The sequence below is a fragment of the Salmo trutta genome, chromosome 26, assembly GCF_901001165.1.
Source record: "Salmo trutta chromosome 26, fSalTru1.1, whole genome shotgun sequence".
NCBI classification, from domain to species: Eukaryota; Metazoa; Chordata; class Actinopteri; order Salmoniformes; family Salmonidae; genus Salmo; species Salmo trutta.
Genome location: NC_042982.1, coordinates 25,039,409 through 25,066,457, shown reverse-complemented (window position 1 = coordinate 25,066,457; position 27,049 = coordinate 25,039,409). Strand labels below are relative to the sequence as shown.

General features: G+C 43.0%; 1 protein-coding gene across 2 annotated transcripts in view; it reads left to right on the top strand.

The window, feature by feature from the left end:
- The window catches only part of LOC115163521 (vasodilator-stimulated phosphoprotein), a 40,841-nt gene extending 14,586 nt beyond the window's left edge, over nucleotides 1-26,255 (top strand). Inside the window, exons 2-14 of one of the 2 annotated variants that reach the window (XM_029715501.1) lie at nucleotides 11,085-11,256; nucleotides 13,239-13,419; nucleotides 13,591-13,657; nucleotides 18,835-18,926; nucleotides 19,040-19,275; nucleotides 19,496-19,638; nucleotides 19,796-19,847; nucleotides 19,966-19,993; nucleotides 20,112-20,157; nucleotides 20,306-20,362; nucleotides 24,495-24,564; nucleotides 24,669-24,726; nucleotides 24,862-26,255. In XM_029715501.1, the coding sequence (XP_029571361.1) occupies nucleotides 11,085-11,256; nucleotides 13,239-13,419; nucleotides 13,591-13,657; nucleotides 18,835-18,926; nucleotides 19,040-19,275; nucleotides 19,496-19,638; nucleotides 19,796-19,847; nucleotides 19,966-19,993; nucleotides 20,112-20,157; nucleotides 20,306-20,362; nucleotides 24,495-24,564; nucleotides 24,669-24,726; nucleotides 24,862-24,899 (1,240 nt within the window). In that variant the 3' untranslated portion in view covers nucleotides 24,900-26,255. The remainder of the gene's footprint in view (nucleotides 1-11,084; nucleotides 11,257-13,238; nucleotides 13,420-13,590; nucleotides 13,658-18,834; nucleotides 18,927-19,039; nucleotides 19,276-19,495; nucleotides 19,639-19,795; nucleotides 19,848-19,965; nucleotides 19,994-20,111; nucleotides 20,158-20,305; nucleotides 20,363-24,494; nucleotides 24,565-24,668; nucleotides 24,727-24,861) is intronic. The other variant, XM_029715502.1, reaches the window with a different exon arrangement.
- The last annotated feature ends 794 nt before the right edge of the window (nucleotides 26,256-27,049 follow it).

Genomic DNA, 27,049 nt, shown 5'->3' with positions numbered 1-27,049 from the left:
TTCCCACAATAAGTTGGGTGAATTTTGGCCCATTCCTCCTGACAGAGCTGGTGTAAATGAGTCAGGTTTGTAGGCCTCCTTGGTCGCACACGCTTTTTCAGTTCTGCCCACAAATTTTCTATAGGATTGAGGTCAGGGCTTTGTGATGGCCACTCCAATACCTTGACATTGTTGTCTTGAGATGTTGCTTCAATATATCCACATGGTTTTCCTTCCTCATGATCTATTTTGTGAAGTGCACCAGACCCTCCTGCAGCAAAGCACCCCCACAACATGATGCTGCCACCCCCATGCTTCATGGTTGGGATGGTGTTCTTCGGCTTGCAAGCCTCCCCCTTTTTCCTCCAAACATAACGATGGTCAATATGGCCAAGCAGTTCTATTTTTGTTTCATCAGACCAGAGGACATTTCTCCAAAAAGTACGATCTTTGTCCCCATGTGCAGTTGCAAACCGTAGTCTGGCTTTTTTTTATGGGGGTTTTGGAGCAGTGGCTTCTTCCTTGCTGAGCGGCCTTTCAGGTTATATCGATATAGGACTCGTTTTACTGTGGATATAGATACTTTTGTACCTGTTTTCTCCAGCATCTTCACAAGGTCCTTTGCTGTTGTTCTGGGATTGATTTTCACTTTTCGCACTAAAGTACGTCCATCTCTAGGAGACAGAACGCATCTCCTTCCTGAGCGGTATGATGGCTACGTGGTCCCATGGTGTTTATACTTGCATACTATTGTTTGCACAGATGAACGTGGTACCTTTCAGGCGTTTGGAAATTGCTCCCAAGGATTAACCAGACTTGTGGAGGTCTACAATTTTTTTTCTGATGTCTTGGCTGATTTATTGTGATTTTCCCATGATGTCAAGCAAAGAGGCACTGAGTTTGAAGGTAGGCCTTGAAATTCATCCACAGGTACACCTCCAATTGACTCAAATGATGTCAATTAACCTATCAGAAGCTTCGAAAGCCACAACATAATTTTCTGGAATTTTCCAAGCTGTTTAAAGGCACAGTCAACTTAGTGTATGTAAACTTCTGACCCACTGGAATTGTGATACAGTGAAATAATCTGTCTGTAAACAATTGTTGGAAAAATGACTTGTGTCATGCACAAAGTAGATGTCCTAACCGACTTGCCAAAACTATAGTTTGTTAACAAGAAATTTGTGGAGTGGTTGAAAAAACAGTTTTGTCTTCCCCTGTATGTGTGACTAGGGGAGTGTGTGTGAGCCTTGACATGAGCCAGAGCATCGGGGAGGCCCTCACCATCTGTCATTGTCACCCTGCCAGCACCATGTCACCATGCCTGGCTCTAGTTAGTGACACTGGTCTGTCAGTGCCACTGCACATAAGCCTACTTGCATAACACTGCAGTCCTCTCCTATAGATCGGTTTGTATTTCCAGTAGTGTCTACATTTTGTTTAATTTCTCTTATATACCAGGGGCTGTGAAAGTGCCAAGGTTTGTATTAGCTGGTACATTTTCCCTAAGAACAGGTTGCATTTCCAGTGTTATTTTTCTGTCTGTGGGACTTAATGCAAAGCTGCCCTAGGAGCCTGCATGGCAGTCAGCTATCTGTAAGGGCTCTCCCTGTGGGTGGGTGGGAGGAGATGTTGATGTTGTGCAGGTGGAAGGTTCCAGATCCTCCTCTCAGACCCGGAGCACAGCAGAGCTTCCGGTCTTTGTCAGCCTCCATTGTTGTTCCCAAACAATCTTATTTTGGATCAAACCATCTTTCCTCTTGTCATAAAATTGGCCATTTTAATGTATCCTTTCATGAAGAGTGCCTTTTGTGTCCCTTTTGATATTTTAAGTAGAAATTGTGGACCAATATTGAATTTTAAAAGCCTGTTCTATTAAATGAAGTGCATTTTAACATAGACCACATGGCGAATTCAATAAATCTGAATTAAGACTTGCTAAAGTACCGAAATTCTTAATTTTGACATGTCCCTTTTGTGTATCCTCTGTTTATTTTACCTTTATTTATCTAGGCAAGTCACTTAAGAACTAATTCTTATTTTCAATGACGGGCAGAACGACAGATTTTTACTTTGTCAGCAAGGGGATTTGATCTTGCAACCTTTCGGTTACTTGTCCAATGCTCTAACCACTAGGCTACCTGCCGCCTCTGAGTTCTAGGAAGATTTTAACCCACTTAACCCCAACATTTAACCCACTTAACACCGAGTTTTGACAATCATTGTAAAGTAGTTATTTTGTTGCTTGACGAAGTAATTTCTGAAGATTAAATAAATCATAATCTGATTTAGTGATTAATTTACATCTGTCCCTCGTTTTTAAGGTCAACCCTGTTACTTTTACTGAACTCTTTCTTGTTTTAATACGCTGAAATTATTCTTTTTTTTAAAATTATTTTCAAAAGAAACATTGAAAATAAAACATCATTGTGTAAAAGCAGGTGAGCTGGTTCTATTATTTTTGTCCAATTTCTGCTGTTTTGTGTTGGAAAACCCAGCGTGTCGAGTAAAACACGTCAACCCTGTTACTCAGGGCTAGAAATGTTTTAACAATTTGAAAAATGTTAATGATGCTTGCATTCAATTGCCACTCGCTGTTGCAAACAAGTTTCCATTTCCCATCACAAGGAGATTCATGGCTGATTTTAAGATGAAATCGTCAACTCTTACTATAGTCATTTTTCATTTAACTTCTTGAGATGGGAAAACATGTTTTTTATGAAATTGAACATGTGCTTTTTTTATGACAGATTTCACCTAATTTTTACATTCGATCAAATGTATATATTTTTTTTACCAAGTTACACTTCTCAAAAGGCACCAAATTGGTGGAATGACCCTACTGCTTTCCTGCTCTTTTAGTCCCTCTCTGTCTCTCTATCCTTGTCTGTCTGGTCTGTTTCTCCTACTCTTAATCCATCTCTTCCCAAACTGTCTTTCACACACACGAACATCTGGTAAATGCATCAGTGCATATATTGTCATAATACACATGTCAAGGGAGGGCCTACACTTTGACTATACACTCACAGGTGTATAAATGGCCTGTTGATTGTGCTGAAGAGACACCATTCAATATGGTGTATTACCTGTTGCTTCCTCCCTTCATTAAGAGTTTATTGTGCTGGCTTGCATCAGTGGGTCCATTGACAGCCATAGTGTGACAGTGGCTGGGTGAGTTTGACCAGAGCAACTGGATGATGGCCTGTATGGACTGGCTCAACTCTCAAGTATGTCTTGTTTATGGCAGCGTGTGACCTGGCTAATGTTTCTGATTCTTTCTCCCCCTCTGCTCCCTGTCCCATCTTCTCCCCTCCCTCTCTTCCTACCCCACTGTACTCCACCATACTTGCCCCTGGTTCCCTCCTCCATCATTGACCCCTCACCCAACACATCCCTTCTTCTCCTTTCAAGTCAAAATCAAATAAAATGTATTTATTTAGCCCTTCTTACATCAGCTGATATCACAAAGTACTGTACAGAAACCCAGCCTAAAACCCCAAACAGCAAGCAATGCAGGAGTAGAAGCACGGTGGCTAGGAAAAACTCCCTAGAAAGGCCAAAACCTAGGAAGAAACCTAGAGAGGAGCCAGGCTATGAGGGGTGGCCAGTCCTCTTCTGGCTGTGCCGGGTGGAGATTATTACATTTACATTTTAGTCATTTAGCAGACGCTCTTATCCAGAGCGACTTAGCACATGGCCAAGATGTTCAAATGTTCATAAATTACCAGCATGGTCAAATAATAATAATCATAGTAGTTGTCGAGGGTGCAACAAGTCAGTAACACAAGAGTAAGTGTCAGTTGGCTTTTTCATAGCCGATCTTTGAGAGTATCGCTACCGCTCCTGCTGTCTCTAGAGAGTTGAAAACAGCAGGTCTGGGACCGGTAGCACGTCCGGTGAACAGGTCAGGATTCCAGCAGGTCAGGGTTCCAGCAGGTCTGGGACAGGTAGCACGTCCGGTGAACAGGTCAGGGTTCCATAGCCGCAGGCAGAACAGTTGGAACTGGAGCAGCAGTACGGCCAGGTGAACTGGGGACAGCAAGGAGTCATCAAGCCAGGTAGTCCTGAGGCATGGTCCTAGGGCTCAGGTCCTCCGAGAGAGGGAGAGAAAGAAAGAAAGAGAGAATTAGAGAGAGCATATTTAAATTCACACAGGACACCGGAAAAGACAAGAGAAATACTCCAGATGTGACAGACTGACCCTAGCCCCCCGACACATAAACTACTGCAGCATAAATACTGGAGGCTGAGACAGGAGGGGTCAGGAGACACTGTGGCCCCATCCGATGAAACCCCCGGACAGGGCCAAACAGGTAGGATATAACCCCACCCACTTTGCCAAAGCACAGCCTCCACACCACTGGAGGGATATCTCCAACCACCAACATACCATCCCGAGACAAGGCCGAGTATAGCCCACAAAGATCTCCGCCACGGCACAACCCAAGGGGCGGCGCCAACCCAGACAGGAAGACCACGTCGGTGACTCAACCCACTCAAGTGACGCACCCCTCCGAGGGACGGCATGGAAGAACACCAGTAAGCCAGTGACTCAGCCCCTGTAATAGGGGTAGAGGCAGAGAATCCCAGTGGAAAGAGGGGAAACCGGCCAGGCAGAGACAGCAAGGGCGGTTCGTTGCTCCAGCCTTTCCGTTCACCTTCACACCCCTGGGCCAGACTACACTTAATCATAGGACCTACTGAAGAGATGTGTCTTCAGTAAAGACTTAAAGGTTGAGACTGAGTCTGCGTCTCTCACATGGGTAGGCAGACTATTCCATAAAAATGGAGCTCTATAGGAGAAAGCCCTGCCTCCAGCTGTTTGCTTAGAATTCTAGGAACAATTAGGAGGCCCGCGTCTTGTGACCGTAGCGTACGTGTAGGTATGTACGGCAGGACCAAATCGGAAAGATGGGTAGGAGCGAGCCCATGTAATGCTTTGTAGGTTAGCAGTAAAACCTTGAAATCAGCCCTTGCCTTAACAGGAAGCCAGTGTAGGGAGGCTAGCACTGGAGTAATATGATCACATTTTTTGGTTCTAGTCAGGATTCAAGCAGCCGTATTTAGCACTAACTGAAGTTTATTTAGTGCTTTATCCGGGTAGCCGGAAAGTAGAGCATTGCAGTAGTCCAACCTAGAAGTAACAAAGGCATGGATTAATTTTTCTGTGTCATTTTTGGGCAGAAAGTTTCTGATTTTTGCAATGTTAAGTAGATGGAAAAAAGCTGTCCTTGAAACAGTCTTGAAATGTTCTTCAAAAGAGAGATCAGGGTCCAGAGTAACGCCGAGGTCCTTCAGTTTTATTTGAGACGACTGTACAACCATCCAGATTAATTATCAGATTCAACAGAAGATCTCTTTGTTTCTTGGGACCTAGAACAAGCATCTCTGTTTTGTCTGAGTTTAAAAGTAGAAAGTTTCAGCCATTCACTTCCTTATGTCTGAGACACAGGCTTCTAGCGAGGGCAATTTTGGGGCTTCACCATGTTTCATTGAAATGTACAGCTGTGTGTCATCCGCATAGCAGTTAAATTTAACATTATGTTTTCGAATGACATCCCCAAGAGGTAAAATATATAGTGAAAACAATAGTGGTCCTAAAACGGAACCTTGAGGAACACCGAAATTTACAGTTGATTTGTCAGAGGACAAACCATTCACAGAGACAAACTGATATCTTTCTGACAGATAAGATCTAAACCAGGCCAGAACTTGTCCATGTAGACCAATTTGGGTTTCCAATCTCTCCAAAAGAATGTGGTGATCGATGGTATCAAAAGCAGCACTAAGATCTAGGAGCACGAGGACAGATGCAGAGCCTCGGTCTGACGTCATTAAAAGGTCATTTACCACTTTCACAAGTGCAGTCTCAGTGCTATGATGGGGTCTAAAACCAGACTGAAGCGTTTCGTATACATTGTTTGTCTTCAGGAAGGCAGTGAGCTGCTGCACAACAGCTTTTTCTCAAATGTTTGAGAGGAATGGAAGATTCGATATAGGCCAATAGTTTTTTATAATTTCTGGGTCATGATTTGGCTTTTTCAAGAGAGGCTTTATTACTGCCACTTTTAGTGAGTTTGGTACACATCCGGTGGATAGAAAGCCGTTTATTATGTTCAACATAGGAGGGCCAAGCACAGAAAGCAGCTCTTTCAGTAGTTTAGTTGGAATAGGGTCCAGTATGCAGCTTGAAGGTTTAGAGGCCATGATTATTTTCATCATTGTGTCAAGAGAGAGAGGATCAAGGGAGACACTCAAGTTTTTAATACTATGTCCTGGCAGGGTTGTGCAGACTCAGGACAACGGAGCTTTGGAGGAATACGCAGATTTAAAGAGGAGTCTGTAATTTGCTTTCTAATGATCATGATCTTTTCCCTCAAAGATCCCTCAAAGAAGTTCATGAATTCATTACTGCTGAAGTGAGAGCCATCCTCTCTTGGGGAATGCTGCTTCTTAGTTAGCTTTGCGACAGTATCAAAAATAAATTTCGGATTGTTCTTATTTTCCTCAATTAAGTTGGAAAAATAGGATGATCGAGCAGCAGTGAGGGCTCTTCGATACTGCACGGTACTGTCTTTCCAAGCTAGTCGGAAGACTTCCAGTTTGGTGTGGCGCCGTTTCCGTTCCAATTTTCTGGAAGCTTGCTTCAGAGCTCGTGTATTTTCTGTATACCAGGGAGCTAGTTTCTTATGACAAATGTTTTTAGTTTTTAGGGGTGCAACTGCATCTAGGGTATTGCGCAAGGTTAAATTGAATTCCTTGGTTAGGTGGTTAACTGATTTTTGTCCTCTGACATCCTTGGGCAGGCACAGGGAGTCTGGAAGGGCATCAAGGAATCTTTGGGTTGTCTGAGAATTTATAGCACGACTTTTAATGCTTCTTGGTTGGGGTCTGAGCAGATTATTTGTTGCGATTGCAAACGTAATAAAATGGTGGTCCGATAGTCCAGGATTATGAGGAAAAACATTAAGATCCACAACATTTATTCCATGGGACAAAACTAGGTCCAGAGTATGACTGTGGCAGTGAGTAGGTCCAGAGACATGTTGGACAAAACCCACTGAGTCGATGATGGCTCCGAAAGCCTTTTGGAGTGGGTCAGTGGACTTTTCCATGTGAATATTAAAGTCACCAAAAATTTGAATATTATCTGCGATGACTACAAGGTCCGATAGGAATTCAGGGAACTCAGTGAGGAATGCTGCATATGGCCCAGGAGGCCTGTAAACAGTAGCTATAAAAAGTGATTGAGTAGGCTGCATAGATTTCATGACTAAAAGCTCAAAAGACGAAAACGTCGTTGGTTTTTTTTTTGTAAATTGAAATTTGCTATCGTAAATGTTAGCAACACCTCCACCTTTGCGGGATGCACGGGGGATATGGTCACTAGTGTAACCCTGGGGTGAGGCCTCATTTAACACAGTAAATTCATCAGGCTTAAGCCATGTTTCAGTCAGGCCAATCACATCAAGATTATGATCAGTGATTAGTTCATTGACTATAACTGCCTTTGAAGTGAGGGATCTAACATTAAGTAGTCCTATTTTGAGATGTAAGGTATCACAATCTCTTTCAATAATGGCAGGGATGGAGGAGGTCTTTTATACTAGTGAGATTGCTAAGGCGAACACCGCCATCTTTAATTTTGCCCAACCTAGGTCGAGGCACAGACACGGTCTCAATGGGGATAGCTGAGCTGACTACACTGACTGTGCTAGTGGCAGACTCCACTAAGCTGGCAGGCTGGCTTTCAATCTCTCACTATCTCTATCAATTCAACTCATTAAGTTTTCTTTTGCATAATAAATAATTAATTTGTACAATAACTGATTTTTCAACTCCCGATACCGATTTATTGGAGGTCCAAAAAAAGCCGATACAGATTAATCGGCTGATTTTTTTTAATTTTTTTTTTTGTTGTTTTTTTTGTATTTTATTTATTATTATTATTTTTTTTTAATTTTTATTATTATAATTTTTTTATATATACACTGCTCAAAAAAATAAAGGGAACACTTAAACAACACAATGTAACTCCAAGTCAATCATACTTCTGTGAAATCAAACTGTCCACTTAGGAAGCAACACTGATTGACAATACATTTCACATGCTGTTGTGTAAATGGAATAGACAACAGGTGGAAATTATAGGCAATTAGCAAGACACCCCCAATAAAGGAGTGGTTCTGCAGGTGGGGACCACAGACCACTTCTCAGTTCCTATGCTTCCTGGCTGATGTTTTGGTCACTTTTGAATGCTGGCGGTGCTTTCACTCTAGTGGTAGCATGAGACGGAGTCTACAACCCACACAAGTGGCTCAGGTAGTGCAGCTCATCCAGGATGGCACATCAATGCGAGCTGTGGCAAGAAGGTTTGCTGTGTCTGTCAGCATAGTGTCCAGAGCATGGAGGCGCTACCAGGAGACAGGCCAGTACATCAGAAGACGTGGAGGAGGCTGTAGGAGGGCAACAACCCAGCAGCAGGACCACTACCTCCGCCTTTGTGCAAAGAGGAGCAGGAGAAGCACTGCCAGAGCCCTGCAAAATGACCTCCAGCAGGCCACAAATGTGCATGTGTCTGCTCAAACGGTCAGAAACAGACTCCATGAGGGTGGTATGAGGGCCCGACGTCCACAGGTGGTGGTTGTGCTTACAGCCCAACACCGTGCAGGACGTTTGGCATTTGCCAGAGAACACCAAGATTGGCAAATTCGCCACTGGCACCCTGTGCTCTTCACAGATGAAAGCAGGTTCACACTGAGCAAGTTACAGACGTGACAGAGTCTGGAGACGCCGTGGAGAACATTCTGCTGCCTGCAACATCCTCCAGCAGGTTTGGCGGTGGGTCAGTCATGGTGTGGGGTGGCATTTCTTTGGGGGGCCGCACAGCCCTCCATGTGCTCGCCAGAGGTAGCCTGACTGCCATTAGGTACCGAGATGAGATCCTCAGACCCCTTATGAGATGATATGCTGGTGCGGTTGGCCCTGGGTTCCTCCTAATGCAAGACAATGCTAGACCTCATGTGGCTGGAGTGTGTCAGCAGTTCCTGCAAGAGGAAGGCATTGATGCTATGGACTGGCCCGCCCGTTCCGCAGACCTGAATCCAATTGAGCACATCTGGGACATCATGTCTCGCTCCATCCACCAACGCCACGTTGCACCACAGACTGTCCAGGAGTTGGCGGATGCTTTAGTCCAGGTCTTGGAGGAGATCCCTCAGGAGACCATCCGCCACCTCATCAGGAGCATGCCCAGGCGTTGTAGGGAGGCCATACAGGCAGGTGGAGGCCACACACACTACTGATCCTCATTTTGACTTGTTTTAAGGACATTACATCAAAGTTGGATCAGCCTGTAGTGTGGTTTTCCACTTTAATTTTGAGTGTGACTCCAAATCCAGACCTCCATGGGTTGATAAATTGGATTTCCATTGATTATTTTTGTGATTTTGTTGTCAGCACATTCAACTATGTAAAGAAAAAAGTATTTAATAAGATTATCTATTTCATTCAGATCTAGGATGTGTTGTTTAAGTGTTCCCTTTATTTTTTTGAGCAGTGTGTGTATATATATATATATATATATATTTATATTTATTTATTTATTTCTTTTTTTCTTTTCTTTTTTTATATATATATATATATATATATATATATATATATATATATATATATATATATATATATATATATATATAAAAATTTGTAATTAATGACAATTACAACAATACTGAATGAACAATGAACACTTATTTTAACTTAATATAATACAGAAATAAAATCAATTTAGTCTCAAATTAAATAATGAAACATTCAATTTAGTTTATAATGCAAGAACACAATGTTGGAGAAGAAAGTAAAAGTGCAATATGTGCCATGTAAAAAAGCTAACGTTCAAGTTCCTTGCTCAGAACATGGGAACATGTGAAAGCTGGTGGTTCCTTTTTAACATGCGTCTTTAATATTCCCAGGTAAGAAGTTTTAGGTTGTAGTTATTATAGGAATTATAGGACTTTCTCTCTCTACCATTTGTATTTCATGTACCTTTGACTCTTGGATGTTCTTATAGGCACTTGTAGTATTGCCAGCCTAATCTTGGGAGTTGATAAGTCATAAACAGCGCTGTGCATCTCAGCTTTGCTTAGAGCTGCTGTTTGAATGAATGCTTACGAGCCTGCTGCTGCCTACCACCACTCAGACTCCTCTATCAAATCTTAATTCGTAATTATAATATAATAAACACAGAGAAATACAATCCTTTGGTCATTAATATGGTAATATCCGGAAACTATCATTTCGAAAACATAACATTTATTCTTTCAGTGAAATACGGAACCGTTCCGTATTTTATCTAACGGGTGGCAACCCTAAGTCTAAATATTGCTGTTACATTGCACAACCTTCAATGTTATGTCATAATTATGTAAAAATCTGGCAAATTAATTACGGTCTTTGTTAGGAATAAATGGCCTTTCAACAGTTCGCAACGAGCCAGGCAGCCCAAACTGCTGAATATACCCTGACTCTGCTTGCACTGAACACGAGAATTGACACAATTTCCCTAGTTAATATTGCTGCTAACATTAATTTATTTTAACTACATATGCATGTTTTAGAAAATATACTTGTGTGTAGATTTTAAGAAAGGCATTGATGTTTATGGTTAGGTACATTATTGCAACGATGGTGCTTTTTTCGCGAATGCGCTTTTGTTAAATCAAGTTGAAGTAGGCTGTGATTCGATGCTAAATTAACAGGCACCGCATTGATTATATGCAACGCAGGACAAGCTAGTTAAACTAGTAATATCATCAACCATGTGTAGTTAACTAGTGATTATGTAAAGAGCGATTTAAAAAAAAAAAAAGTTTCATGCTAGCTAGCAACTTACCTTGGCTCATTGCAGCCACAAGGTCCTTTTGATGCTGCACTCGCGTAACATGTGGTCAGCCTGCCACACAGTCTCCTCATGGATTGCAATGTAATCGGCCATAATCGGCGTCCAAAAAGGCAGATTACCGGTTGTTATGTGAACTTGAAATCGGCCATGCCGATTAATCGGTCGACCTCTAACAATAACTCTCTTTCTGTCTCTCCCTTAGTGAGTCCAGTACCTGCCAGGCTCGGGCCACGGTGATGATCTATGATGATGGGAATAAGAAGTGGCTCCCGGCAGGAACAGGGCCGCAGAACTTCAGCAGGGTCCAGATCTACCACAACCCCTCTACTAACGCCTTCAGAGTGGTGGGACGCAAGATGCAGACAGATCAACAGGTTGTGTGTGTGTGTGTGTGTGTGTGTGTGTGTCTATTTACATTATCTATGGGTTTAAGTCTGTGCATGCATGTTTCACTGATTGTGTGATGTTGTACATCAACAGTACCAACAAGCCCTGCCAGCTGTACAACTGTGAATCAGCCCTTTTTCCACCTGTGGCCATGCACAGGCAGACTAACACCACTAACTTCCTCAGTAATGCAAGCACAGAGTCCCCACCAGGTTCTCTGTGCTGGGTCAAAGAGCTGTGTTCTGTCTACTATAGTTCCCCCATAAGGGCCAATAGCCTAATGCAGGCCTGGGTGGCATTGAGCACATGGGGCCTATCAATACTTACACCACCTCTACTGTTGCAGCTTTAACAATAAAACTAGACAAACAGCACTATATATACTGAACAGAAATATACATGCAACATGTAAAGTGTTGGTTTCATGAGCTGAAATAAAAGATCCCATAAATTATCCATACCCACAAAAAGCTTATTTCTCTCCAATTTTGTGTACAAATTTGTTTACATCCTTGCTAGTGGGCATTTTCTCATTTGACAAGATAATCCATCCAGCTGACAGGTGTGGCATATCAAGAAGCTGATTAAACAGCATGATCATTACACAGGTGCACCTTGTGCTGGGGACAATAAAAGGCCACTCTAAAATGTGCAGTTTTGGCACACTAGACAATGCCACAGTCTAAAGTTTTGAGGGAGTGTGTAATTGGCATGCTGACTGCAAGAATGTCCACCAGAGCTGTTGCCAGAATTTTCTTTTTTTGTTGTTGAGAATTTGGCAGTACGTCCAACCGCCCTCACAACCGCAGACCACGTGTAACCATGCCAGCCCAGGACCTCCACATCTGGCTTCTTAACCTGAGGGATCATCTGAGGTCAGCCATCCGGACAGCTGATTAAACTGAGGAGAATTTCTGTCTGTAATAAAGCCCTTTTGTAGGGAAAAACTGATTGGCTGGGCCTGGCTCCCCAATGGGTGGGCCTATTCCCACCCATGGTTGCACCCCCCCTGCCCAGTCATGTAAGATCTATAGATTAGGGCCTAATTAATTTATTTAAATTTAATAATTTCCTTTTATGAACTGTAACTCAGTAAAATCGTTGCATTTATGTTCAGTATAGATACAGTATTTCACCACCCCATCCCTCTCCCTCTCCTCCCTCTCCATACCATCCTCTCATTAAACATCCAGTCGCCTGACTGTTCCCCATAGACGTATGTTTCCTGAGAGGTGGTTGGCCAGCTCAACCACTTCCTGTGACAATTTAAGGATGCCTTCCCGATCTCTCATCTCTGTTGCCTCTGTTTGCGTCTCTCCCCTCCCTCCCTCCCCTTTGTTCTCTTGCTCTCTCTCTTTCTGAGTATCTCTGTGTCTGCGTCTCTCTCTCTCCCTGACTCTTTTGGCGCGGGGAGTTAAGGCGCTCGCTCCTCCGCTCTGTGGAATTCAGGGGTTGTAAAACAGAAACGATGCATCAGCACATTCAGACTGAGTCACTCAAACCCAGAGCACCATGGCTTGTATTGAATCACCAGGCTGGTGCCACCTGCTGGACGGATATAAACCTAGGGTGCATTTCTCTTGTCCAAACTGGCTTCCTCTCCTTGAGCTGAAAGCACAGGCTGAGTGCAATATGGAAAAAGCTTTCAATTAGGGAAGATTAGACTGAGATGCACCCTAAACACGAACAATTAGAGCTGGGCGATATATCATCTATACCGGAATGGATCTACATACCGGTATGGATTTTTATCACTGAGTGTCAGTATTAAGGCCTAGTATTGCCATAACCAATGTAGTTCCTTCCATACAACATGAGTAAAGACGGTTCTCTTATCTAAAATCTGCAGTTTGTTCATTTCAACTATACAGAGCATCACCTTGTTTTTTGATAAAGAAGTGGTATCCATGATATGCCAATGTTGGGAGTGTCATGTCTTGACTCCGACCCCCTTCTCTCTCTCTCTAAGGTGGTGATTAACTGTCCTATTGTGAAAGGCCTGAAGTACAATGAGGCCACGCCCAACTTCCACCAGTGGCGGGACACGCGGCAGGTGTGGGGGCTCAACTTTGGCAGTAAGGAGGATGCTGCCCTCTTCGCCAACGGAATCGCCCACGCACTGGAAGTGCTCAATTCCCTGTCAGACGCAGGTACTATTAGAATGGATCATACATGCAGCCTCAACATGCTTTGCAATTACCTAAAGGCACAGCACTGTCTGAGAAAGAATTGCGAGAGATGCATGTGTAGAAACATGAGCATGACTTGCATCTCACAGCTTTCTTCCTAAGTTATACTCTCTTTCCCCTCTCTATCTCCAGGTTATGCTACCCTCCCCCGCCCAGTGTCAAATGGACCCTCCCCAGAGGAACTGGAACAGCAGCGGAGGTACCAAGTGTGGAATATCTGGGGTGGGAGGGGGGGAGTACAGTACTCTCACCTTTACTTCCAGATTGAGTTGTAATTAAGGGTCAATACAAGTATCATGACAAAATAGCTTCGTATGACCAGAGTCCCACTGACCTGGTTTTACATAACCACACATGTACACTGACTCAAAGGATTTGTCAGCATTAGCCTTACGCTGCTTAGCCCTCAGCCAGCCTCTTGATGTCCGAGTCTGTAAAGCGAAAGAAGGTCAACTCTTTGACATCAGAATCTATCCTTTCCCAACAACTCCTCTCCCTGTGGACCCCACACTCGCCAAGGATACGCCCAGCTTTTACCTGTTAATCTCATTTAGTCTAATGGGCAATATATAACACACTGGGGAGGCTCTGGGATAGGCTGGCAAGATTGTCCATCAAATGGTGGTAGTAATGGTCACAGATATGATTGTCAAGATGGTACCGATGGTAAGGGGCGGCATCTTACGAGCTCCTACTCCTTTGCTATATAGTGACTTTTATCGTGTTTATCATAACTTTTTTTGTACAGAAAGTTCATAGTATTGTCACATATGATAGCCTAAGCACTTCTGGGCATCAGATCGACAGTTACTTACCTCGATTACCTTTGACTTCAACTCAGCTGTTCTACTGTTCATACCGGACCCTATTACAATTGTTCCATGGGCTACCAAAACGCTGTAGGCGTAGACACTGGAGATGAGGTAGAGTCCTGATAAAATTGAGGTGAAGAGAAACCGAACGGTGCTCCTCTGTTTTATTGGCAAATGTCCAGTCACTCAAGAATGAGATGGATGAGCTTTGTTCGAGAGTCTCCTATCAGAGAGACTTGAAAATACGCTATGCACGTAGTACTCAGTGGCTTCTCCATGCAGCGGCAGGATCAGATGGTGGCTTCAGGGATGTCGAAAGGCAATGGAGTGTTTTCATTAATAACAACTGGTGTACTGCTTCAAGTGTGATCCAGAGATGATCAATCTCAGTTGCACTTCACACTGCCGTCTCCCACCTGGATAAGAGGGGAAATAACTGCGAGAATGCTGTTCATAGACTACAGCTCAGCATTCAACACCATAGTCCCCTCCAAGCTGATTGTGGACTACAGGAGAAAGAGGGGAGAGCACTTCCCCATCCACATCGACGGGGCTGTTGTGGTGTGGGTCGAGAACCTCCACATCACTAAGGACTTAACCTGTCTGGGAACGTGGGACGCTTACCCTAGTCAACAGCCAGTGGAATCGCGTCGCGCGAAATACAAAACCTCATAAATGCTATAACTTCAATTTCTCAAACATGGATACACCTCTCCTGAATCGAACCACGTTGTCCGATTTCAAAAAGGCTTTACAGCAAAAGCAAAACATTAGATTATGTTAGGAGAGTACCCTGCCAAAAAAAATCACACTGCCATTTTCAAAGCAACTAGATGCATCACAAATACCCAAAACACAGCTAAATGCAGCACTAACCTTTGACAATCTTCATCAGATGACACTCCTAGGACATCATGTTACACAATACATGCATTTTTTGTTCGATAAAGTTCATATTTATATATAAAAACAGCATTTTACATCGGCGCGTGACGTTCAGAAAATATTTTCCCTCATTACTATTCGAAAACATTGTTAAAATTTAATATTGTCATTCAAAGAATTATAGATTAACATCTCGTGAATGCAACCGCATTGCCAGATTTAAAAATAACTTTACTGGGAAATCACACTTTGCAATTAACGACGTGGTATGCTCAGAAAAATAGGCTAGGCGATACATGTTAGCGCCATCTTGGAACCATCTAAAATCAAATATACTATTGTAAATATTCCCTTTGATTATCTTCATCGGAAGGCACTTCCAGGAATCCCAGGTCCACAACAAATGTAGTTTTGTTTGAAAAAGTTAATAATTTATGTCCCAATAGTTCCTTCTTGTTAGCGCGTTCCGAAGGCTACTCATAATGTACTGAAGCGCGCGGGACTTGTCATCACGAATGTGCAAAAAATATATATTTACGTTCGTTCAAACATGTCAAACGTTGTATAACATAAATCTTTAGGGCCTTTTTCAACCAGAGCTTCAATAATATTCAAGGCGGACGATTGCATTGTCTTACTAAACGTTTCGGAACAAAAGGGTTCCCATGGGCGCCCGCGTCATAGTAGTAATGGCCCTCCCCCTGCGACCAACTTCCCAAGCCTCTCTTTGGGTCAGTTTCTACCATAGAAGACTCAAACCACTTTGTAAAGACTGTTGACATCTAGTGGAAGCCTTAGGAAGTGCTAAATGATTAATAAGTCCCTGTGTGTTTCAATGGCAAAGGCTTGAAGTGATTCCACACATCAGATTTCCACTTCCTGTTAGGATTTGTCTCAGGGTTTTGACTGCCATATGAGTTCTGTTATACTCACAGACACCATTAAAACAGTTTTAGAAACTTTGGTGTTTTCTATCCAAATCTACTAATTATATGCATATTCTAGTTACTAGGCAGGAGTAGTAACCAGATTAAATCGGGTACGTTTTTTATCCGGCCGTGCAAATACTGCCCCCTATCCCCAACAGGTTAGCATAGTCCACACACACCCGCACAGTTGAATAGCGGGCATGGCAGCACCTCTTCCCACTCAGGAGTCTGAAAAGATTTGGCATGGGCCCTCGGATCCTCAAAGTTCTACAGCTACACCATCGAGAGCATCTTGACTGGCTGCATCACCGCTTGTTCAAGATGGCGCCGAAGGGGAGGGCTGCCATCTTATCGGCTCTTAACCAACCATGCTATTTTGTTTAGTTTTTTTGCGTTGTTTGTAACTTGTTTCGTACATAATGTTGCTGCAACTGTCTCTTATGACCGAAAAGATCTTCTGGACATCAGAGCTAGGATTACTCACCTGTAATTGGGCAAGGAGTTCTTCAATGAGTCGGACGCGCGGGATATTCTACAGACACCCGACCAGGCCCAGATCCCCGTGATTCGCTGGAAAAGGAAACACAGGTTTCACGGAAAGAGATCCGGATGCTTTATGAGGATCAGGCGACGAGTGGCTAATCTGCCCTTGCCTTCCGTTCTGCTAGCTAACGTTCAATCGCTGTAAAATAAATGGGACTAACTGAAAGCACGTATATCCTACCAATGGGACATTAAAAACTGTAATATCTTATGTTTAACCGAGTTGTGGTTGAACGACAACATTAAGAACATACAGCTGGCAGGTTATACACTCTGCAGGACAGAACAGCAGCCTCTGGTAAGACACGGGGCGCGGGCCTATGCAAATTTGTAAACAATAGCTGGTGCACGATATCTAAGGAAGTCTCAAGGTTTTGCTCGCCTGAGGTAGAGGATCTCATGATATGTTGTAGACCACACTATCTACCTAGAGTTTTCATCTGTTTTTTTTGTAGCTGTCTACATACCATCACAGACTGAGATTGGCACTAAAACCGCACTCAATGAGCTGTATTCTGCCATAAGCAAACAAGAAAACGCTCATCCAAAGGCGGTGCTCCTTCCTAGTGGCCGGGGACATTAATGCAGGGAAACTAAAATCAGTTTTACCTCATTTCTATCAACATGTTAAATGTGCAACCAGAGGGGAAAACCATCTAGACCACCTTTACTCCACACACAGAGACGCGTATAAAGCTCTCCCTCGCCCTCCATTTAGCAAATCTGACCATAATTATATCCTCCTGATTCCTGCTTACAAAGAAAACATTTAAAGCAGGAAGCACCAGTGACTCGATCTATTAAAAAAAGTGGTCAGATGAAGCAGATGCTAAACTACAGGACTGTTTTGCTAGCACAGACTGGAATGTGTTCCGGGAATGTGTTCCATTCTCATCGACGGGGCTGTAGTGGAGCAGGTGGAGAGCTTCAAGTTCCATGGCTTCCACATCACTAGTTCCACATCACTAACAAGCACACCAAGACAGTCATGAAGAGGGCACAACAAAACCTATTCCCCCTCAGGAGACTAAAAAGATTGAACATGGGTCCTCAGATCCTCAAAAGGTTTTACAGCTGCACCATCAAGAGCATCCTGACGGGTTGCATCACTGCCTGGTATGGCAACTGTTCGGCCTCCGACCACAATGCATTACAGAGGGTAGTGCGTACGGCCCAGTACATCACTGGGGCCAAACTCCCTGCCATCCAGGACCTCTATATCAGGCAGTGTCAGAGGAAGGCCCAAAAAATTGCCAATGGCTCCATCCACCCAAACCATAGACTGTTCACTCTGCCACAGTCCAGCAAACAGTACCTTAACATCAGCTGTCATACACTACATGCGCACATACACTACACACACACATACCGAAACAGCACACACACACATACACACTTTTACACTCATTTGCTGCTGCTACTCTGTTCTTTATTTTACTCTTATTATATATCCTGATGCCTAGTCACTTTACCCTGCTTGTACATACAGTATCTACCTCAAGTACCTCATAGCTCTGCTCATTTTATTTGGTACTGGTACTCCCTGTATGTAGCTCCATTCTTGTGTATTTTATTCCTCTTGTTAATATTTTATTTTTAAACTCTGCATCATTGGGAAGGGCTCGTAAGCAAATGTTTCACAGTAAAGTCTACACCAGCCTTCAGTCAACCAAGAGTGCTTTTAAAGTGTGTATGTGTGGCAGCTGCAGGTCCTGTGGGTGACAGATGTGCTGGGGTAGGGAACCTGGATTGACCCGGATTAGGGCTTCTTGGCCAAATGTGTACTTTCATTTCAGTGCTGGACTAATCAGGAGCTCCTTCACCAACCCAGCATAGCCGCATAGTCAGCACAATTTAATAACAGATATGCTCCTCAGTCTAACGCTGCTCCAGAGCCATTTGTCACAATTAGACAGTGCCCACAAGGATGTTTGAAAATGGTTGTTGCTTTAATTAAATAATTGCTGGGACAGTTCACTTGCCATGTCATTAGTGTGGAAAGATGAAAACCAAAATGTAATTTCTCTGCCAGGTCACCTCTGGCTTGAGACCTCCTTTTCAGGGAGGATGTAGTGCCTTCCCATTCATCGCCTCACCAGATACATTGTTATATTATTTGTGCCTCTTTATCTGTTGACTGTTTGGGTGTGTTTAGTGTATGTTTGTTTGTCTCTTAGTGTTATTCCCCATGAGTTTTATCTCTGTAGGCTGGAGCAGCAGAGGCTGGAGCAGCAGGAGACAGAGCGTCAGGAGAGGCAGGAGTGGGAGAGACTGGAGAGAGAGAGACAAGCTGCAGCAGGTCAGAGGTCACACTGAAAGCAATACAGTTAGCCTTTTTGAACACACCATTATTTGTTTTACCCATTCCCTGAACGCAGTACACTGACTGTCTTAACTTTTTTTTATTTCTAGTGCCCGCTGCACCATTGGCTCCCCCAGCACCTCAGGGCCCTCCTCCACCCCCCGGCCCTCCTCCGTCTGGGCCCCCTCCACCCCCGGGACCTCCTCCCCCAGGACCCCCGGCCGCAGGATCAGGACCCCCGCCCGCCCCACCGCTGCCCTCCCCGGGAGGAGATGGGGGCCTAGGGGGGGGTGCAGGGGGCCTGGCGGCAGCCTTAGCCGGTGCCAAGCTCCGCAGAGTGGCCAAGGTGAGAGGGAGAAAGGAGAAAGTGGAATCAGGATTAGAATTAGCATAACGATAGATACAAAACTATCTCCACATTTATGCAACCACCATTCATTTCTGATTTGGACTTCAATGTCATTCATTTTGAATGCCGAGCCTCTGTTTTGCAGTGCTAGCAAGAGCTAAAAGTGTTGTTGTGTCGATACTCTAACATCTCCTGTGTCTTCTACTGCCCTCTGTAGGATGATAGTGGTAGTGGTGCTGTTGCTGCTACTGCAGCACCGGCTGCCAAGCCTGATCAAAGCCGCACCAGTGCCTCCATCGGTGGTGGTGGTGGTGGAGGAGGCGGCTTGATGGGTGAGATGGCATCCATCCTGGCACGGAGGTAGGTGGTACTGAACGCACTCCTATAAATGAACAGATCCATACGCCTCAGTCTATAGCGCTGTGTATGCCCCTCTATGGCTCTGATCTAGCTTAGTGAATCTTTACGTGTTGTCTCACACTCTTACTCTCCTTTTATGTCTGTCTGTCTTGTTCAGGAAAAAAATGGCAGACGGTGGGGCTAAGCCACCTGCTAAGATGGCAGATAATGTAAGTATTTGTTAATTTATTGGCCAACTATGTTGTGAATACAGATTTGAAAGATGTCCATGTAGTCAGAAAACACAAAAGTTTGGCTGGTCTAACTATGTTTCCTTTCTCCCTACAGGATGACTCAGAGTCCCAAGGCCAAAGTGGTGAGAACCGTCTGTGTGCCAGTGTGCCAGTCTGTTTTGTTTGTACCTGGAAGACAAATTTGCTTAATATTAGACTTTTATACAGTTTGGATTTAAAATATGCCTCTCTGCTTTTTAGACACTCTTGGACGAAGACCTTGGGAGAAATCAGCCACTATGCCAAGGTAAGGTTTCAGCTTCCTATGTTCTCTTCGTGTCTGTAGTAAGAGCAGCCTGTGTGGACGCATGTCAATCTCAGAATTCAAAGAGGTGTGTGTGTTGATTAATTGATTGTGTCCCGTTCTAAGAGCAGAGTGTGTGTCTCACAAACAGGAATCACTCCATCTCCAAGAGCATGGACTCCACCTCTCCCTTGTCCCAGGGTCCCAGGTACAAAGTCCCTCCCCTGACAAGACAACAGGACTGACGCTTTGCTGCTCTCCCTAACATACCGTCCCACCTCCCTTCCCTCTGTCAGGTCAACAGGGGCACAGCTTCAGAGCGTGGTGCTGGGCCATTGTTCTGTTGACAGCACCACCTAGTGGACTGCAGAACGCTGTGACTTCTGTGACAGCTTTTATCATGTCTGCTCAAAAAGCTGCAAGATTCCATTCTGATATGTGAATTGATATTTTTTTTTATTCGTATTTATTCATTTGTACCAAAGAAAACAAGTGATAGACAACAATACAGATTTGTTTAAAAATGTTTTTTAAAAACGGTGTGGAGGTGTGGTTGGAAGCCCAAGGGCTTATATGAAAACAACACCACAAAAAAACAATATCCAATACATGAGTACAAAAACGTTTGTTAAAACGGATAACAAAACCTACTAATTATAAATGAATTGATCAGTAATCACGCAAAACATTTTTGTATGAGAGTTAGGCTATATGGAGATTACTGAATAGTTTGGTTCATCAGGCTGACGCCCAGTTATTGCTTAAGGTTATTGAGGGATTCTGTTTTGGCAATGTGAAGATAAGCATTTCAGAGTATGTTACCTCTATATCTGATAGATAATTAACCTGGAAGAATCCACTGAAGGGTTTAGGTAAACTGTCTGGGAGGTATTTGTAGATGAAAGTGCACAATTGGCGTACATTAATGTCGTAAATAGACACGATATTGAGTTTCTTAAACAAAGGTGCAGATGGAGCCAGGTAATTAGAGGAGGTAGCTAGTCTTGAGTAATGTGTGTAGGTAGGAGGCATGTGTACTGGCCCAGACAATATTACAGTAAATGAGATATGGGTATATTTAAACTATAGTATAGAGTTAGGAAGCAAGCCTGATTACCCAAACCACTAATCTTTCTGATGATACCAACCGATTTCATCACTTTGCTACCAAAAAATGTAATATGATCTTTCCAGGATAACTTTTCATCAATTAGAACTCCAAGGAATCTAGTGGATGTGACTTCCATTTCATTCCCACCAATTGAGATTCTGGCTCTTTATTATTATTATAATTGTTTTTTTTTTACAATATTTCTTATTCATACTAGTGAATACATTAAAGTTAGAATTTTGTTATGTTTATTTTTTTACATTTAAAGATAAACAAATGATCTGGAACCATTCAGAACATTTGACCATGCTTGAGTTGGCTTCATTAATTAGTGAATCAAAATTCTTGTGTGATAAAATCAAATTGGTATCATCAGCAAAGAGAATGGGAAGTACGGTAGAAGACACAGCAGCACGGTCATTGATATCGATTAGGAATAACAAAGGTACAATTATCCAAATCTTGACCCTGATAGATCCACAGCCATTTGAATAAACACATTGTTCTCTACCATAAACATAACTATATAACCAATTATACACTACCGTTAAAAAGTTTGGGGTCACTTAGAAATGTCCTTGTTTTTTTAAAGAAAAGCACTTTTTTTTTGTCCATTAAAATAACATCCAATTGATCAGTAAATTCAGTGTAGACATTGTTAATGTTGTAAATGACTATTGTAGCTGGAAACGGCTTTAAAGAAAATGTTTTTTATGAAATATCTACATAGGCGTACAGAGGCCCATTTATCAGCAACCATAACACCCGGTGTTCCAATGGCATGTTGTGTTAGCTAATCCAAGTTTATAATTTTAAAAGGCTAATTGATCATTAGAAAACCCTTTTGTAATTATGTTAGCACAGCTGAAAACTGTCCGCCTTTAGACTAGTTGAGTATCTGGAGCTTCAGCATTTGTGGGTTCGATTACAGGCTCGAAATGGCTAGAAACAAAGAACTTTCTTCTGAAACTCATCAGTCTATTTTTGTTCTGACAAATGAAGGCTATTCCATGCAATAAATTGTACAACGCTGTGTACTACTCCCTTCACAGAACAGCGCAAACTGGCTCTAACCAGAATAGAAAGAGTAGTGGGAGGCCCCGGTGCACAACTGAGCAAGAGGACAAGTACATTAGTGTCTTGTTTGAGAAACAGATGCCTCACAAGTCCTCAACTGGCAGCTTCATTAAGTAGTACCCACAAAACACCAGTCTCAGCGTCAACAGTGAAGAGGCGACTCCGGGATGCTAGCCTTCTAGAGGTCCTCTGTCCAGTGTCTGTTCTTTTGCCCATCTTAAATGTATCTTTTTATTGGCCAATCTGAGATCTGTCTTTTTCTTTGCAACTCTGCCTAGAAGACCAGCATCCCGGAGTCGCCTCTTCACTGTTGACATCAATTTGATGTTATTTTAATGGACAAAAAATGTGCTTTTCTTTCAAAAACAAGGACATTTCTAAGTGACCCCAAACTTAAAGTATTCAGACCCTTTACCCAGTTCTTTGTTGAAGCATTTTGGCAGCGATTACAGCCTCAATTCTTGGGTATGACACTACAAGCTTGGCACACCTGTATTTGGGGAGTTCCTCCCGTTCATCTCTGCAGATCCTCTCAAGCTCTATGAGGTTGGATTGGGAACGTTGCTTCACAGCTATTTTCAGCTCTTTCCAGAGATGTTCGATCGAGTTCAAGTCTGGGCTCAGGCTGGGCCACTCAAGGACATTCAGAGACTTGTCCCGAAGCCATTCCTGCGTTGTCTTGACTGTGTGCTTTGGGTCGTTGTCCTGTTGGCAGGTGCACCTTCACACCCCTCTGAGGTCCTGAGCACTCTGGAGAAGGTTTTCATCAAAGATCTCTCTGTACTTTGCTCTGTTCATCTTTTGTTCTCCTGACTAGTCTCCCAGTCCCTGCTGCTGAAAATCATCCCCACAGCATGATGCTGCCACCACCATGCTTCACTGTAGGGATTGTGCCAGGTTTCCTCCAGATGTGACGCTTGACATTCAGACCAAAGAATTCTATTTTGATTTCATCAGACCAGATAATCTTGTTTCTCATGGTCTGAGAGTCCTTTAGGTGCCTTTTGGCAACTCCATGCAGGCTGTCATGTGCCTTTTTACCGAGGAGTGGCTTCCGTCTGGCCAGTCTACCGTAAAGGCCTGATTGGTGGAGTGCTGCAGAGATGGTTTTCCTTCTGGAAGGTTCACAGAGGAACTCTGGAGTTCTGTCAGTGACCATCGGATTCTTGGGCACATCCCTGACCAAGGCCCTTCTCCCCTGTTTGGCCTGGCGTCCAGCTCTGAGAAGAGTCATGGTGGTTCCAAACTTATTCCATTGAAGAATGATGGAGGCCACTGTGTTCTTGGGGACCTTCAATGCTGCAGAAATGTTTTGGTACCCTTCCCCAGATCTGTGCCTCGAAACAATCCTGAATCTGAGCTCTACGGAAAATTCCTTCTACCTCATGGCTTTGTTTTTGCTCTGACATGCACTGTCAACTGTGGGACCTTATATAGACAGGTGTGTGCCTTTCCAAATCATGTCCAATCAATTAAATTTACCACAGGTTTACTCCAAGTTGAAGAAACATCTCAAGGGATGATCAATGGAAACAGGATGCACCTGAGCTCAATTTTTAGTCACATAGCGAAGGGTCTGAATACTTATGTAAATAAGATATTTCTGTTCTAAAACCCTGTTTTCACTTTGTCATTATGGGGTATTGTGTGTAGATTGCTGAGGATTTTTATTTATTTAATCATTTTAGAATAAGGTTGTAACGTAACAAAATGTGGAAAAAGTCAAGGGGCCTGAATACTTCCGAATACACTGTAGATGGCTTTTCCTTATTCAACAGTTGAGGGATGCTTTTCCAAGTTTACTTTATATTATTTAAGGATTCTTGGAATTTGTTATCCCTTGATGTAGTATAGAATGGAATATTGTTTGTCTGGCCTGTCATTTCTGGACATTTGGTGGTGTGGTCAACAGTTAAATGTCATTGAAACTTTGAAAGCCATCCTTGGGTTGTCTGTGTTTTTCACAGAATGTGGCTTTGTATGTGTGGTGCTTCCTGAGGCCTCTTTGGTGGTGCTATGGTGATGGGTTGGATTGACAGCGTAGGTTGTCACAGTGATGAGACTATGCTCAATCTTAATCAGTCCCTCCCTTTCTCTCTCTGCCTCCCCTACCCACTCGCTTTCTTTCCCCCCATTGCCACACCTCATCCAGGGTGAAGCCTGCAGGTGCTAATAATGATGCTGGAGGTGGTGAAGAGACCGATATTGAGAGGATTAAACGGGTAAATATTATTTTCTGCTGCACCTCTAATGCCAAGACTAGTAAAGATAATCATATACAATACTAATACTGTAAATGATAGAATGTTTTTATTGCTTCCTGCAGGAGATTCTTGACGAGATGAGGAAGGAGTTACAAAAAGTCAAGGAGGAGATAATCGGAGGTGAGACTGCAGATATTTGTTTTGGGCCACAACCATGTTTCACACACAGACTGATCCAATGAGGGGGAAAATAGCAAAGGCACTACTTATTTTGTCAGATGTTGTATTGATTGTTTCTTGTCTCCTGTTCCACAGCCTTTATTGAGGAGCTACAGAAGAGGGGCTCCACATAGTTCTGCTAGCGTAACGGGGGGGATAGAATGGATAGAGGAGGTTATGGCCCTGTGTGGACCTCTCCCCCATCACCCCCTCCAGTGTACCCCAGGGATTTTTCTTTCTCTTTCTCACACACCTACATAATTGCACATAATTATACCTTAACCCAGGGAACCGATTTAACAACAACATCCAAACAAAGGACTAGATCACCTGCTGCGATGACACCAGCTCTCCTCACTCATCCCTTCTTGTATCCAACTTTTCCTTCATTTCATGACAACCACTGCAGAGCACATAATCACGGCTGCTGTTGCTCTTACTCCTTGTCATGTACAGTTGTATCTCTCCCCCCATGTATCTGTCCCATAGAAATCCTGCTCCTATTCACTCCCTTCGTCAGACAGACCATTGTTTTTACTGGGGTATTCAGTAATCAGGGAAGATCATATCATTCATTCTTGTTACTGTAATGGCAGAGTGGATGGTTGGCTTTTGTACGAATCCTCTTTAACCTGGACAACTTCAACCTCATACTGCCTTCAAATAAAAACTTTTAGATAACCCTTGAAAGCTAGGCCTATGTTGTGTTGTCTTGGCCCATCTTGAGAATGTGGGAGGACACTACCAGATTGTTCATGGACCCTGTGGTTGAGGGCTTTCATCCACAGCACACACTGCTCCCTGCAGGCCTGGTGCACAACAGCAAGAGCTTATACTGCCTTGAAGCAACGTCTACCACTCCGAAGTGGACTGTTCTGTCATTGGCCAAAATAGAGAGACTACACAAACTTCAATTCTACAGACTTGGAGAAGTCAGAGGAGACATGCAAAGGGAATGTGATGGACGACTGCCCGGAGTGCTGTGAGAGAGGAGAGTGCTGTGGTTCTGTGCCATGGAGGGAATCCTTGTTCTTTCTGCAATGTACTTGGCCTAGAGAAAGTGTGTATTTTGTGTGCCACTCACACTCTCATCTTTACCTTCTGCTCAAAACAAGACACTAATCATTGGCCAGTGCAGTGGTCCTAAACTGTACTGTTTTGTTTTCAATTTTAGGTGTGTTTTCTAACTACATTGAAATATAAAAAATTTAAAAAATTGCCATAACTAAGTCAATTGGCCATGACCAACTGCCTTGGAGAATAGATATATTTGTTTTGAGGGAAAATTTTAGAAAAACTGAATTGCTCTTTCTATTTTAATTGAGGTGAATGGGAATTGTTTTGATTGTTTTTTTTTTAAGAGAGATTATTTTGGGTTACTGTTTTTTTTCTAATAGTTTAAGCTTTTTACACTGAAATATAAATAAAACATTGTAGAGACACTTGATTGGAGATGCCTTTATAGTCAAATACAGCCGCTTCTTGTAACGTATCAGAGTCTTGGGTTTTACCTTTTGTTGGTCTTTCCATTGAAGTGCATTTCCATCCTTTTCAAGCCTTTATTTTCAGGATATTCTGGCTGTCGAGGCATTGAATTACGATGTTGTGCATGTATTCAATACAGCTCAAACGCATTTATGAACATTTTAAATAGGAAAGAATGAAATGTATTTAGATATTTTCAATATGACTCACAGCATATAGGAATGTTTCTCTGGTTTTGTTCCTTCCAGAGTGAGGGATCAAATGTTTTTCTCTATTAAAGTGTGATGCTTGGGACGACACAACTAAAACAGTTGTGTAATGGTTATGGTCAGGGTTAGATCTACGGTTAGAGTAGGATCCCACTTATGATTAAATGATCCAATGATTCAGACAGGACATACATGAGACCTTATGCATGCTACAGGACAGTAGCATGCATGATAGAACAGCACCTATGAGTTTAGAATTCATTTCATGACTTAAAACGAGTCATTCTAGAGCTGAGACCTTTTGACAGACACGATATTTAAACATATGAACATGAACATCCTACACTGTATGAACATCATGCAGAGGACATATCCACTTTTAAAGTCCGCTGCCTATGATGAAGCGTGAATTATCCGGAACTGACGTAAAAGGGCGAATGATGTGGCACAAATTGGAAATCAATGTGAAACAAATAAGAATAAATAAGTGTTTGCCCTCTTAGATAAATTAAGGTTTGTTTTAGACTGTTCCATGTCAAAGCCAAAGATGAAATCACAGGTGGAACGATAATATTGGTTTGTCTGTCCTT